Here is a 16,780-nt window from a genome sequence, read left to right on the forward strand (position 1 = left end):
AGTGCTTCCTCCCAGCTCATGATTTCTCTCTGGAATGACCTTTTCTCATTTTTGCTCATGTAACTACTATTCATCTTTCAGATGACATCTCAAATGTTTCTGCTCATGGAACATGAGCTCTAGATCATGACAGTTTTTCTGTCATAGATCCCTTTAGATCTAAATTATTATATAATTTGTCCTTTGTGTCTTCTGCAACCATAGATTCAACCAGCTGCAGATAAAAATAAAAAAAAATTTAAAAAAAACTAGGAATGAAAAGTCTGAACACGTACAGACTTTTTCCTCTTGATTTTATTCCCTAACAATATACAGTATAATAACTATCTGCATAGCATTTACATTGTATTAAGTATTATAAGTAATCTAGAGAAGATATAAAGTATATAAGAGAAGGTGAGTAGGTTACATAAAAACACTATTCCATTTTATATAAGGGTATTGAGTATTTACAGATTGGAGTATCTAAGGGAGGTTCTAGAACTAATCTTCTCTGGATATTAAGAGCAGATTGTACTTTATGGTATTTATCTCAGTTTATAATTATCCATTTATGCCTATGTTTATTTATTTTGTATCACCAGACTGAAAACTACAAGCTTACCACTACATTATCAAATGTAGATTCTTAATTAATATTTGCATATTGAATGAATGAGTGAATGAATGGTCACCAATTAAAATAAAAAATACTTACAAAAATCAGTTTTGAATCTTGGCTCTAGAAAAATTATAGTTCTCTTTTTCAAGATTTCTTTTGTGTTTATCAATTTTCATCTTTGTTATGACTAGACAAAGCAGTTCAAATATCTGACACAAAGCTCACTGTATTCATTATACACTGAATTTACCCATTTCTATTTATCATTCCTGTGACCTGCATGTTAGTGTTTAGGTGCCATTAGGCATTTAGTTAACAAGTCTTTTCCTGTGCAAATCCTAAGATGTTGTCTCTCCTGTTGCTGTAATTCTACTGACATACTTATTTCTAGTTAAATGTCTTCTTTATTAAGACTCGTTTTCATTCCATTTTATCTCATCTATGTAATGTTATCTACTTATTGGATAATTACACCTCTGAGTACATGATCTTTTGTTAATTCAGTTTAATAAATGCACATTGAGCAGATTTAACATGCTAGATATTATACCAGAAAAGGAGATTACAAAGTTAAAAGAAATGGTCTCTTACTTCAGGGAGTTTATGGACTTTTAGGGAAAACAGGTACTTAAGTACACCATGCTAAAGACAGCTGCATTATTTTAAGTCAAATAAATATTAGAATTGGGAAGGCAAGTTGAGACATGCAAAATAGGGAGAAAACCAAGAACGATTTAGTTGTATAAAATCAATGTCATATTTTATTTGGAAATAATTATAGATATTATTAATTCATTTTTTTGGAGTTCACATCATACATTAAACACATGAAAGAGGAAATGAACAGTTTGTTATGAATACTCTGTTAAAATTTTCTACTGCTTCTATCTAAAGGAATTATGCATTGACCATCTGTAAACCTTTGTGTCAACTGATGATAAAATCAACTCAGTGGTTTGAAAGGTTATATTGTTATTGTAAATCTCAGAAATATATTACAGCATCTTACATCTGACATGATTAACCAGAAGAATGACTTCATTGGCAATAAAGAATAAATTGTGAGAAAGTAGGTTGTGACTAGTTCTTTCCTTTTCACAAATTCATTTTCCATGGAAACTCCATAATTGAATCATATTCATGAAATTGTGATGTAAGTTTTTGTACTGCTGATACAACAGCATTTCTGTCATCTTTCTACATTTTGGCCCATCAGATGTAGAGTTTGGCTTCTCTATGTGGTCTTCTATTATAGAGTTGGCTTCATAAATGTGTATGTGTGTGAGTGGGCAATGTAATAATTGTAAGAACAGCAAGCCATTCAGAAGAATTTCTGAGATTCAATAAAACAGAGTTTTCTTTGTTAAAAATAAATACTCTCAGCTTTAACAGTTCCAGAGAAACAGTAACAAATTAGAGTATATGAAACTTGAAAGGCATTAACACTATATGAAAACATATTCATTCTACATAGTCTATGGTGTTTATACAGCAAAATATCCATTCTACATGACCAGTCTGTAGTATCTATGATAAATGCTGCTTTCTAAATATAGCCACCACATAAAAGGGCAAAAATGAAAGGATAAATTTGCATTTGGAGAAAAAACTATTAGAAAAGTATAAATATAGACTTACTGGTTCTCCTGCAAGTCCCCTGTCTCCTGTACTGCCAGAGGGTCCGGGTAAACCCTGGAAAATAAATGTAGAACTTGTAGAAAAACTAGTGTTTGAAAATGTTTTAATTTACTTATCTTAGCTTTCATTATGGATCCTTGTCTATGTCTTCCTTTATTCTTTTGTGGTAAAATATATATCATAAAATTTACCATTTTAACCATTTTTATGTATATGGTTTTGTGGTATTAAGTACATTCATACTTATTAAGCAACCATCAACACTGTTCATCTCCAGGATTTTTCCATCTTGCCCAACTGAAACTGCTTACAAATAAAACACTAATACCCCACAGGCATTCCCCCCCACTCCCTGGTAATCACCATCCTATTTTTTGAAGTAGAATGAATTTGATTACTCTAGGCATTTCATATAAATGAGACCATATGATATCTGTCTTTTTGTGTCTGGTTTGTTTCACTCCTTATAATGTCTTCTAGGTTTATCCTTACAGCATGTGTCTAAACTTCCTTCCTTTTAAAGGCTGATCAGAATTTCACTGTATGTACAAGCCACCCTGTGTTTATCCATTGGTCAGTGGGCACTTCGGTTGCTTCCACCATTTGGTTATTGTGTATAATACTGCTGTGAACATGTGTGCACAAGTATTTGGGTCTCTGTTTCAATTCTTTTAGGTATTACACTAAAAATGTAATTGATAAATCATATAGTAATTCTATGTTTCACTTCTTAAGTAAACACTAAACTGTTTTCTATAGCAGCCTCACCATCTTATATTCAAACCTTACTGAACTGCACAGGGTTCAAATTTCTCCATATCTTTGCCAACACATATTTTCTGAGTTTTTTCTCTTTTCATTCCCCTTCCCTTCCCTTCCTTTCCTTTCCAGCAAAAACAACCTTATGTGTGTGGAACAGTATCTCACTGTGGTTTTGATTTATATTTACCTAATGACTAGTGGTGTTCAACCTCATTGCATGTGCTTACTGGCCATTTGTATATTTTCTTTGGCAAAATGTTTACTCAAGTTATTTGCTCATGATTTCACTGGATTGGTGTTATATGGTTCTGAAAGGGATATGGGGATCCCTGGCCTCTTCTTCCTTCTCTTTTGGCTTTCCTTTTTCATTTTACTTTCTGGCTACCCTGAAATTAGCATTTTTCTTACCATGATATTCTGCCTTGCCAGGGACCAAAAACAATGAAGCCAACTGACCATGGACTAAAACCTCTACAACTATGAGCCAGAATTAGTTTTTATTTCTTCTAAGTTGATTATCTCTGGTATTTTATCACAGAGATGAAAAGATGACTAACAGGTTTGTTATTGTTTTGTATTTTTGTTATTGAATTGTAGAAGTTTTTTTTAATAGTGAAAAATTTATTAGTCCTTACATAATAGTATTTGAAAATTAATATGGGATTAAAATAATATATTCTTTATTTTAGCTATTTCTGTGTACTTTTAGAAATGATTTTATTTTAAGATGCTATTTTTAGGTTACATTTTGAGCTCACAATATAGTCCTATTGGGCAGAATTTTTCTAAATTCCCAGCGACTAATTAATACATCTTAAAGATTTCTCCTAAGACATTTTCACTCCAAGCCTATCTGAACTCTTCAACAAGCAATTGCTTATGTTATTGCCATGTCTTCTCTCTCCCTCAATCAATATTGCATTCCTAGGGGCACTCATATTTATTTCTTTCATTTGAAATATCCCTGTGGACAGGACAGCCCCCTCATCCATTTATTTTTTTATTGATTTAAAAAAATAAATGACAGTGGAATGCATTACAATTCTTATTACACATACACAGCACAATTTTTCATATCTACGGTTGTATATAAAGTATGTTGACACCAATTCGTGTCTTCATATATGTACTTTGGATAATGATATCTATTATATTCCACCATCCTTACTAATACCCACCCTGCCCCCTCCCATTTCCTCCTACCCCTCTGCCCTTTTTTTGATCTACTTCTAGTCTTATAATTAATTCTCATTCTATTATGGCAAATGATTATCCAGAATTATTTTAAATTTGAATTTCCTTACACCTTTAATATTAATATAAAAAGTTTTTTCCAAATATAATATCCTTGTGATGTATTAATAGGTATGATTTGTGCCCTTAAAATATGGCAAGGCACAGTAGTGATATCAGGATCTCCAGATGGCTATAAATAACAATACTGGGCCTCTAAGTTCTTATTTAATTTCATTTTTACATCATACTACCTATAGTACCAGAAAGTGAGTCTCATTTTATAATGAAATATATTATAATGAAATACATTTATATATTATGTATTAATGAAATACATTTACAATGAAATACATTATAAAATGGTAGATAGAACTCTAAGCCAAATTCTCCCTTGTCCTTTCATTCAAAGATTTACTCAGTACATACTGAATGCCAGACATTGATAACTACTAACAATATATAAAATAATGCTTCAATTTGTAAGTTGCATCTTCTATACTGTTGACCTTAGAAATGTTAATAACTATACAGAAATTCACAACTACCATTTTATTTTAAAAGCTATAAGTTAAGAAAAATATGATACTAAACTGGAAGTAAGGATATTTATAATTGCAAATGCTGATGAGGATGTGAAGAAAGTTGAATTGTAATATACTGTTAGTGGGAATGTAAATTAGTAGAGCCAGTATGGAAAACAGTATGGAGGTTCCTCAAAAAACCAGAAACAGAACTACCATATGATCTAGCAATTCCATCAGTGAATATATATCCAAAGGAAAGAAAACCAGTATGTTGAAGAGATATGTACTCCCATATTTTTTACTGCACTATTCCTTAAAAGCCAAGATATGGGGTCAATCTAGTTGCCTGTCAACAGATGAATGAATAAAGAAAATGTGATATAAATACCCAAGGGAATATTATTCAGTCATGAAAAGAATGAAATCCTGTCATTTGAAGCAAGATGGACAGAACTGGAGAACTACATGTTAAGTAAAATAAGTTAAGCACAGAAAACAAATACCACATGTGCTTACTTATAGGTAGAAGCTAAAAAAGTTAAATCTCATGGAAGTGCAGAGTAGAATAGTAGTTAATAGAGATTGGGAAGGATAGGAGGAAGTGAGGGGATGAAGAGAAGATGGTTAACAGATACAGGGATACAGTAGGATAGAAGGAATAACTTTTAATATTCTATAGTATAGTAGGGTAACTATGGCTGACAATATTTAATTATATATTTAAAAATAATTGGTAGAGATATAATTCTGAATCTTCCCAACAAAAAGAAATGATAAATGTCTGAGGTGATGGACACATGAATTACTCTTATCTGATTATTTCACATTGTACTGAAAAATTATACTGTACCCCCCAAATGTGTATAACTATATGTCAACTAAAAGTTTAAAAAATTCAGAGGTATTAAAATTATTAGAATCACATAATCTTCTATGTTATAATCATTAATGTTCTGTTTAGTTTCTATGTTTAGTGATAGGGAAATATGTCAAATTATGGACTCTTAGCTGGTTAAAATCTGGTTTCAGTCATGAAAATCATACATTCTTCATTCATTTCATATTCTTAAATTAAGAAACAGAATCAATATAAGCGATCCCTCTGTGCCCGATATACAAACTGAAACAGATAGTAAAAGTTCAGAACTTGAAATAATGTCTGTCCCATTTTCCTTGTAAAATGCGTTTGGATATAATATCAACTTATTATATATCTTTAATGCTATTGATGATTCAAAAGGCTGTTCTACAGAGCTAAGAAGCAATTTAAATGTTCTCTATTTTTATTAGGGACAAATGGAAAAAGCATAGCTGGCAACAAATAAAAATTCTCTTTAAGAATTTTCATGCTAAGTGAAATAAGCCAATCCCACAAAACCAAAGGCTGAATGTTTTCTCGAATATGTGCATGCTAATTCACAATAAGGCGGGAGGCCCTAGGGAAGAATAGCATTACCTTAGATTAGGTAGAGGGAAGTGATGGGAGGGGAGGAGAAGAAATAGTAGAAATAAGAAATGGAAAGATAGTAGAATAAAACAGATATTATTACTGTATGTATATATGTGACTACATGACCTATATGATTCTGTAACATGTACACTCAGAAAAATGAGAAATTATATCCTATCTATGTATGATATATCAAAGTGCATAAATGTATTCTACTGTCATGTACAAATAAAAAAATAAAAAATTTATCAGATGCTAATACTATATTATTCATAGTAGAGCTCCTTGTTCATGACTTCAACTCACTAACTATAAGATTGATGACCATAAGTATAATACTGACAGCCTTTGCCAAGCACATTAGAATAAAAATCATTTTTTGGAAATATGAAAGATATTCCATTTTTAAAGATGAGGAATTGGAGGCTCAAAGAGATTTAAAAATTTATAAAAAGAAAAATATCTAGTAAGAGGTAGAATCAGTATTTGACCTCCAACATATCTGACTCCAATACTACATAATGATATATAAACATGCAGGGGAATAATAATAAAGATAAACATGGACATCTCATCTAAAATACTGGAGGCAAAAAGAAAGTGGCCTCTTTCTAGTGCTGAATAAAAACAAAACAAAAACAAAACTCATATCCAGTGAAAATGTCCTTCAAGAACAAATGTGATATAAAGACATTTCATAAATAAAAACTAAGAGAATAAACCACTGGCATTCTTCATTAAAAGAAATCTAAAGGAAGTTCCATAGTCTACAGGAAAATGAAATGTTGATCTTCAGAAAGGAACAAAGAGTACCAGAGATGATAAATAGGTAGGTAAATATAAAATGCTATTTTCCCTCTAAATATTTCTACAGTGTATATTTCATTTATATTAATGTAATGCAATGTGGTATTTATAATACATATAAATGTAAAACATAAAATAATTATAGTCTAAAAGATAGAAGGCTGGTAAATTAGCCTATATGACTACAAGTTTCTTACACTTCTGTTAAACATTTAACATAAAATGTTTATTTTGTTGGATGGAGTTGGAGAATATCATGCTAAGCGAAGTAAGCCAATCCTAAAAAAACCAAAAGCCGAATATTCTCTCTGATAAGTGGATGCTGATCCATAATGGGGGTGGATGGGAAAAATGGAGGAACTATGATTGGCAAAGGGGAGAGAGGGGAGGAGGGGGCACAGGGGCAAGAAAGATAGTGGAATGAGATGGACATCATTACCCAAGTTACATGTATGACTGCACATATGGTGCTACATCGTGCAAAACCAGAGAAATGGAAAATTGTGCTGCAATTGTATACAATGAATCAAAATGCATTTTGTTGTCATATACATCTAATTAGAGCAAATAAATAAATATAGAATGCTTTAAAAAATTTTTTGTGGCACTTTGCAGACAAATTCTGCTGACCTGATCTAGCTACTGAAAATAATGAGAAGTTTAGCTAAAAATTCAATAGGTAACGAAAAATAGGATTTTTAAAATTATTCAATGCCAAAAGAAGGCACTGAACAGCAACTAAGAGGGCACAAAGAAAAACAAAACTTAAAATGAAAGACCTGTATCAACTACATTAATAGTTACATTAAATGGAAATGAACCAAACACTGGCATTAAAATTCTGAGATTCCTAGGTTCAGTCCCTGGTGTGCCCCACCACCAACAAACACAGGGATTGTCAGAATAAAAACATAGGATTCAACTGAAATACATTCAATTTGAATATCAAGGCACACATAATTTGAAAGTAAATTAATGGAAAAATAGCCATGTAAACAGCAACCATAAAAAAATTATAGAGACGATATAGCTAATACTAAATAAAATAGATGTCAAAACAACAGTATTCCCAGGAGGAAATAATATTACCAGAGAAAAATAGGATATCTTTAATGAAAAAAGGGTCAGTTGATCAGGAAAACACAATAGTTCTAAAGGTGAATGCACTTACAATAGAATTTCCAAATATATGAAGCAAAATCTGACAGAATTAAAGAAATAGAGAAATAAAAAAATTAAAAAGTTTATACCTTTATCACATCAATTGATAGACTATTCAGATAATAAGTCAGTAGTGTTTCAACTCTTACAGTTTTTAAATGATTTGAAAAACCAAAATCAGTGGTTCATGCTTTATCACCCTAATTACACAATGGATTGTGAGTTTTCTTCCTGATTTCCCTTTGAGTCAGATCTATATGTAGATGGAAGGTAAATATAGGAAATGGTGTTAGTCCACAGATAAATATATTTTTACAGGTTATCTACCAAGAGTAATGTATGTATTGTTGGTTTTCACTGGGTGTAACTCAGTGATACAGCATATGTCTAGCATGTACAAGGTCTTGGTTCAATACTCAGCGTCAATTAAAAAAAGAATTATTACAATTTAGAGAAGAAAGAGTTTTTAAAACTCCTATGTTTCTTTATTTTCCAGGTAAAGAAAATAGAATACAGAGAGCTAAACAATTTAAGCAAGGTTATGTAATTTTTAGGGGCATAAAGAACAAAGGTCAATCTGACCTTCAAAATATCCTCCTATTGCTGCTTGCTGCTGACAGTGCATGAAGGACTGAATACACTAAGATTACTCTGAAAGATAGAACAAATATTTTAGGTTTATCTGGCTTTTTTTTTTTTTTGATTGACTGTTCCTCACTTCTTCTAGATCTCAGTTCAGTCAAGGAGTGGGAGATGTACATACTGAATCCAGCAAACCTTAACAACTATACTAAACTCATGATTTAATGTCTAACCATGTTATTCATGGTTAAATTAAAAGGTATGTGTATTTTTCCAGTAGTCTGGGAGACTTTTTGTGCAAGCTAAAATTACAAAATAATTCTAGTATCTTTTATTAGATTGACAGTGTCAAACATCAAATATTGCATTTACTAAAGCTAAAAATGAAGGTTAAAGTGTAAGAAAGGTCAACAATGTACAAAATGAGTACATAATTTTATTTATCTCTATTTCTCATCTCTTTAAAATGAAAGGAATTAACACGAGCTCCAAATTCCTCCTCTAATTGCAATATGAAAACCTTGTGTATAATATAGCAAAGTGGTCACAATCTACATGAACACGATTTACCCTGACTGAATAAAAAACTAAATGGTGAGTATTAATAATCAAGGAATGTTCTTTGGAAATGAATTTAATTAATAGTACAATGCCAAACACAAGTTCTTTCCTTAGAAAGTCATTTTCTTCTCTTCAGGTCTCTGATATTTTAGCTTTGACCAGTCAAATATAATGCTATTGTGGAAACAACAGGCAGGGGGCAGCAGATATCAAAAAGGAACAAGAAAATGTGACAATTAGTGACAATATAGCAGATAAAACATTTTTATCCTATCCTTTTATGACCTCTCAGTTGCAATCTATTTATGTTATTATCTAATTTCATACTGTTAAAGTATACATGTACATGTATATGACAAGTAAAATATCATTAAAAACTCGTTCTGAATGAAAGTAATTAAAAATACCTATACATTTCAGTTCATATGGTCATATATATCTAATATCATCTGCGTATGTTTATGTACACACATGTGAATCTTTTTTAGATATTTAATCTGATCTAGGGATGTTCATAGAACTTGTTCCTTGGGAAAGATGTATAATCTGGTAAGATGTCTGATGGTAGAAAATTATTGATATAATGCATTAATTACTGAGTTTATAAATTATTAAAAACTTTTAGAACAGAGCCATAGGAAAGCGTGGTGACATACATAGCTCTGCACTCTGAAGGTCAAAAAGGCACTCAAGATGAGTTATAAGGAAACTAGGCAAGAGGCCTCAGAGAAGTTTCTTGTTTTAGCTTTATTGTATTTCATATATATATATATATATATATATATATATATATATATATATATATCTCACACCACTTTATTTTGATATGGCTTTTACAGAAAAACTAATTTACCGTATCTATAGTAAAATCAAAATGTTATCACTACCAATTTAAAAATAGGTACAACCAATATCCAAAAGGGGTAAGCAACTTGCTCAAGTAAAATTATGTATGATGAAAAGGGAAGAAAAAAACTTGTGTTCTCTTAGTCTAAAAAATTGAATACTAATCAATAATTCTGTCAGATGATAAAGTAGATCATTTCATAATGTATTCATATATTAAGACATTACATTTTACACTATCAATAATTTTGTTTAAATCTCCCCAAACATTATTTCAACACAACCCCTAAAAGTGGATAAAAGTTGTTCATAGCTTATTTTTTATGACTTACTGGTTTCCCTTGAGCTCCTCTCTCTCCTGGGTTTCCAGTCTTACCCTAATCAAGGAAAAAAAAAAAAAAGCTTAGGTCAAGAAGGCAATTCCCAAAATAATGGGAAAGAACCAAGATAAATAGGGAAGGTTTAAAATGTTCATACTTAATATGAAATGTTTCATTACTTACAATAAGACCATGCGGCCCTCTTTTTCCTTGATTTCCTTTTTCACCCTAACAAAGTATGAATATATACCAGATAAATTAGTTAGAATTTGAATTATGGCCTTATACATACTAGCATACATAACAAAGAAAATATAATACAATATGTGGTTCAATATTGAAAAGAAAACATTTGTGTGTGTGTGTGTAGTAAAAATTATATATGTTTAATACTTAAACTAAGAAAATTTAGAACTATGCATTTGTAAGGAAACATCACTTTATGGATAAGTAAGATATGGGGCTCAATAAAATTTATCTGCATATAAAATGAGGAAATAAATTATTACCTTGACACCTTGTATACCTTGTTCTCCTGGGAGACCATCTGGTCCTCTTGGTCCCTAGAGATGGGAAAAATTTGAAATGTTACTAATTTGAACTGTTCCTTTTTTTACTCCTATGTGTCCTGGCAGATAAAGACATAGTGCCTTTTAATTGATAAACTTCTGCTTATATTTATGCTCTGAGTACAGAAGAGAATACAGCAGGGCATATGGCTGAACTTCTTTATACAAGTGAGTCAGCCTATGTTTTTAAGATTCTATGCCAAATAGAAAATTATATGACCACAAAAATAGCTGATACAGTTGTTGGGGGGCTGTAAGTTTGTTTTTAGGGCATTTTTTTCACTTTCTTGTTAACTCAGCAGTCAGCTAGGACTTATTCTTAAAAACCTTAACCTAAAAGTAGCTGTCTTGTTTGTGTAAACAATCTCTTTAAGTTTCATGTTTTTGCAATGGTGCTTTTCTCTTCAGCTTAGCAAATGAGTACTGACAGCATTGTATACACTCTGCACCTGCTGCACAATGATTACTAAAAGATGGCAAGGGCACAGAAAGAATACAGAAATGCTGTTGGAGATATTCCTGTAATTTTATAACTTCCTAATATTCATTCAATACTTAGTTGCAAAGAAGCACTGGTAACAAAAGTCCGGTCCTGTTTAAGTTATAACTTTCCTTTGAAGATATTAGAGCCCTTTTTTAAAAGATATTTTTTTAGATGTTGATGGACCTTTATTTTATTTATTTGTATGTGGTGCTGAGAATCGAACCCAGTGCCTCACACATGCTAGGCAAGCACGTTACCACTGAGCCACAACCCCAGTCCCAAGATATTAGAGTCCCCCTTTTAAAGGTACTTAATTCATTTCTATAAGCCTCTAACCCAAGATCTGCTGTAGAAAAGGAATTATATGAAGTGTTATGAAAATACATAATTGTGAGATTTCTTCATTTTGAAGAAATCTTTGTAACAAAATGAAGAAATCTCACAATTACATAGAATTAAAAGGTAAATTACACAAGTGATCGTAATACAAGGAGATGGGCATGTCAGGAACCTAAAGGAGGATTCAGAGACAGAGAACATTGACATGTTGGTTTGGGAATGTAGATATCCTCTGGCAGCTGGAAGTCAAGTTCTCGTGGAATTACTCAAAACAGAAGGAATTCTAGTTAAAAGGACAGTATGAGAAAAGGGTGCAGAGGCATGAAAGAAGATACTCGAAGAATGAAAATGAGTTTGTTTGGCCATGTTATAGATAACATGTAGGGAACTAAAAAATAAATGTGGTAAGGAAGACAGATTTAAAAGGAAAAGGATTGGAGTTTATATTTAAATAACTTGGGAATCAGGAACCATATACTTGTATACAAAACAGTGATACAAATATCCCAGTACAACCTGCTCATCTGAAGGATCCTCCTAGGCTTCAGCACCTTCTCTTCCATTCCATCTGAGATAAGTCTTAGTTTAGCTTTTTATTATTAAAAGCTGTTTACTATAATAGGACTCTTTTCCTCCCTACTATAAGGGTACCTGCATTCCTTGATCTGCTTGGGCATGTTCATGGATTTGGAGAGAACATTATACTCCATGAGGATCTACAGCTCTCCTGGTCCTATTAAAGTGAAAGCCAAATCTCCAGTCCTAAAACTTCTCAGTCTGTATTTAAGGTGCTCCATAGTCTGTCCCCAACTTCCTTTTCCGCCTTATTTTCCAACAGGACTGGTAAACTAAATTACTGTCTTATTGTGTAAGACCTTGAAGGTCAAGTTGAGAAGAGTCAATTAAATAGATCAATAATTTTCAAAATGAGTTTTAATTCAACTAACATTTGCTGAATGCCTACTACACACTGGGCATTGTTTTAGGCTCAGGGGACACAGTAGAGAGAAAAGACAAATTCCTGAATTTATAAACAAGAAAATAAGCATTTAAAATTGAAGTATAAAATGAAAATAGGTAGTCAAGTATAATGAAGAAAATTAAAGGATATTACAGTACTAGAAAGCACCCAATGTGGGGAGTACCACTTTAGCTAGAGCATCTGAGAAGTCTCTATAGGAGATCAGACTTCAAGGCATTCAAGTAACTTGGGAAAGGTCACTGTGGCAAGAGAGGCAGCAAGTATGGAAGTGCTCAGCGGGATGCACTTGGAATATTCAACAGTTAAATAACTGAAAATTAGAAAACAATACTGATTAAAGAATGAAGTTTAAAGTGTGAAGGGCCCTCAAGATTTTGCTCTAATGATTCCCGTCATCTTAAAATTTCAGCAATCTACATTGATTCTTTTTCTCTGGTATTTTCAGTGCCTTGTTTTCTTCTTTCTGCATGCAAGAAACATTGCTAATTTTTTTTTTTTGAAATAACAAAAGAAGATGGCTGAGAAATTTTGAAAAGGAATGACTGGTAAAATTCTAAAAACTGGTTTAGACAGAAAACAAAGTCTAAACCAAAATCGTGTCTACTGGTAAGCAAGCACTTAAAAATCCCTCTGCCACCCCAAATTTCTATGTGTTTCTTAGATATTTTCTTACTGATTAACTGCCAGCATTAATAAAAAAAAAAGATAACCAGATTGATACTAAATGACTCTAAATCTCTAAATGACCAAGGACTTTGAAAAATTGTGCTTGAGAAAGTTTATATTTTTGCTCGTGTTAGAAAAGGCTAAATTTTGTTAGTAAGTGAATTCAGGTTGGAATAGAGGACTTGAAACTTAGCAAAAGCTTATATAAAAATATGAAACATTCACAAGTAAAATGACTGTAATTGAAATGAACTCCCTCCAAAATTCACCACTCATTGTTACTGTTTTACATTAAAAATGCTTTTATTTTAAAAATATTCCCGCATTTATAATTTCATTTACTAACCCAGGATTACACAGGGAACAAAGAAAGAGAAATTTCTGTGCCTACAGTGATAAAGATAACCAGATTGAATTAAAAAAAAGAGACCTAAGTAATACAGTTACATTAATTAAAGGTCATAAGGCTAAAGTTGCTAGTTATGGGTTTAAATCTGGCAGAATTCATGGAAAAGCTGATATTCTCTATGCTTTAGGCAAGAGTGAACTAATTAACTAAAGGCTTAGCTTTATCAGCATCGTCAAGTTCCATCTGGACTGGTTAGTGTATATGCTTATTCTGACTCTTAGGCAAAATAAGCTTTAGGACAAGCTCTAAGAAAATTAGGCAAATAGCATTACAACAGGTACCTAATTTGGCATGAATTAAAAAAAATAACTGCATTAAAATATTTTCTAGATGCTCTCTTAGCTAGATAAAAAATCGAATCTTTTGTTTATTCTCTTGGGAAAGTCAAATTTGGCTACACTGAGCTATTAATGGGTTCTCAAAAGGAGAGTAAACGTTTGATAGCTCAAGAATGTAAACAAAGCATGTTTTGTAAAGTAATAATTACTTGAAAGGTAGGCAATAAACCTAAAGTTATCCAAATAAGTGAATGAACAATTTAGTCCCAAACACATTAGATGATAGGAGACAAGACCATTACATTGCTTAAATTAAAAGAAAAAAACATGATTAATTAAAACATTAACACATACTGCATACTCATTTAGAAAGACTTTTATGAGAATTCCAAGCCCATTTCTATGACCCCTATAATAAATTATAACAGGCTAAGTATCTATGAATGAAGGAAACAGCCCTTACATAAAATATGTCTTTGTAACTTGGACTCATATATTTATATTTCCTTTTAACCATATCTATCTTTGCATGATCTCACTATTAATTTTAAGTCACTCAACATGCCTCACTAATGAGCCAGCAGACTTTTCTGGCTCTTGATTTACACAGCTGGAACCAAATGTTCCATTTAGCAAAACTAACATCATCAGCAATTTTGGGGGAAGAGATTCTTACCATAAACTTACTTCAGGAGAGGAAACCATAGAGGAAGTTTTGTCTGTCACTTGGAGTGCTCCAGGTATAACCTAGCATTCAATCTAAATGTAAATACTACCTAAGTTTGCTTTATTCTACAAGGTACACATTTCCTCAAAGGGGCCAACATTCAGAATTTTTGTAGTCAGTCCATATTAGATGAAGATAGTTCAAAATGAAAACAGGGAAAAGCTGGCAATATCTAAGCATAAGTATCCAAAGTATGGAGCTATTTTTATTGAACACATCATTATGAGGTGATTTTTCTGAGGTTAGTGTACTTCTTTAACTGTATTACTTACTCTTTGGCCTTTAGGACCTTGACTCCCAGGTGGTCCTCTTGCTCCCACATGACCCTACATGTTGTGAATTAAAAAATCACTCATATAATTCATAGGAATGCTATCAGAAAAGCAGTCATAATCTTTCTTATCACATAATATAATTCACCTTAGAAATTTTAAAAATAAAATTTATTGGTTTCCTTAAAATATGTATTAATTATAAAATATCACATTTTGTTGCACTAATATTTAGCTTTTGAAATAGTCTAGTATCTGGAGAAATGTCATTTTTAGATGTTTATACCCTAAACAAAGATGGAGGGCTTATTTAATATTGATTGACCAAAGAGTTTATAGCAGGAACACACCTGGAATGAAGGAGGAGATACTCAGCCCTCTAGACTAGTCTGATATGCCTGGCCAACCAAGAAACAATGACTATTATAAATTATAACATTTATTTATTATTGTTCTATCTATTTATGATAACCTTATTACATAAAAATAGATTTTTTTTCTGAAGCTATAAAGAAAGTTATAAATGTTTTAAATTAGTATGTCAAAAGAAACAGCCTGTAATGGACATTAAGTTTATTAAGTCAATTTATTAAGTCAATTTTAATGAATTAGTTTCATACTTTATAGTCTTTAATAAAAACTTATTTGGAAAATAAAATTTACCAATAAACATTCAGTATGATAAGAATGGACTAAACTTTAGGATTTGATATCTATCTATATACTATCTACCTATCTATCTATCTGAATAAAGAGACTGATAACTGTGCCCCAGACAAGTCTTCCTGATTTATTCATATTTATTTTTTAGTTGTATTTGGACATAATACCTTTACTTCACTTATTTATTTTTATGTGGTTCTGAGGATCAAATCTAGGGTCTTGCATGTGCAAGGTGAGCGCTCTACCTCTGAGTCACAGCCCCAGCCCCAAGTCTTCCTGATTTTAGAAGCCAACAACATGTCTATCAATATACTAGAAAATTAGGCCTATTTTTAAAACAGAAGCATCACAAAACAGTATATACCATTTGTGATAGGAAAAGTTCTGCCCAGGGGATTACAAGACTGATCTTTTTCTTATTCATGTCCACAATAACTATCAATTTCTGATAAGCAAAGTTTCTCTCTTCAGGGGAAAGAATTTCATTATCTTTCTGTAAAGAACATATGGAATATTTTCAAACCTCAACTTTTGTTTAATAAGGTATATTTATTAAATTTTAATAAAGGTATATTTCCTGTTAATTTTAACTGGTTGAGAATATTTGCTATTTTCTAAGAAAAATATGTTGAAATTTATGATTTTTTTGTCCATTTGATCTTACTCTAGTCTTGATTAGTGACTTATTTTCTTATATATGTAATTATTATAAAGAAAGTTTAGCTGTTTTTTACTTTAGGTTATAGAACTAAAGTTGGTTTACATGCCAAGTAGGGGAGAGGAAATTCAAGATGCTGTCCAGGCTGTTTTGTATAATTAGGGAGAGCAGCAGTCACCACTAGTTTATATGACTTTTTTACATGAATTTTACATGAAGTAAAAAAAAAAAAAGCAGCATAACAA

The 16,780-nt window shown here is 31.6% G+C and overlaps 1 protein-coding gene across 1 annotated transcript in view; it reads right to left on the minus strand.

The window, feature by feature from the left end:
* The window catches only part of Col24a1 (collagen type XXIV alpha 1 chain), a 341,896-nt gene that overhangs the window by 118,587 nt on the left and 206,529 nt on the right, over window positions 1-16,780 (minus strand). The window contains exons 27-31 of the mRNA XM_077791553.1: window positions 15,215-15,268; window positions 10,998-11,051; window positions 10,672-10,716; window positions 10,501-10,545; window positions 2,240-2,293 (exon numbers count right to left, since the gene is read on the minus strand). Of these exons, the coding sequence (XP_077647679.1) occupies window positions 2,240-2,293; window positions 10,501-10,545; window positions 10,672-10,716; window positions 10,998-11,051; window positions 15,215-15,268 (252 nt within the window). The remainder of the gene's footprint in view (window positions 1-2,239; window positions 2,294-10,500; window positions 10,546-10,671; window positions 10,717-10,997; window positions 11,052-15,214; window positions 15,269-16,780) is intronic.

The sequence above is a fragment of the Urocitellus parryii genome, chromosome 11 (assembly GCF_045843805.1).
Source record: "Urocitellus parryii isolate mUroPar1 chromosome 11, mUroPar1.hap1, whole genome shotgun sequence".
Taxonomy (NCBI): domain Eukaryota; kingdom Metazoa; phylum Chordata; class Mammalia; order Rodentia; family Sciuridae; genus Urocitellus; species Urocitellus parryii.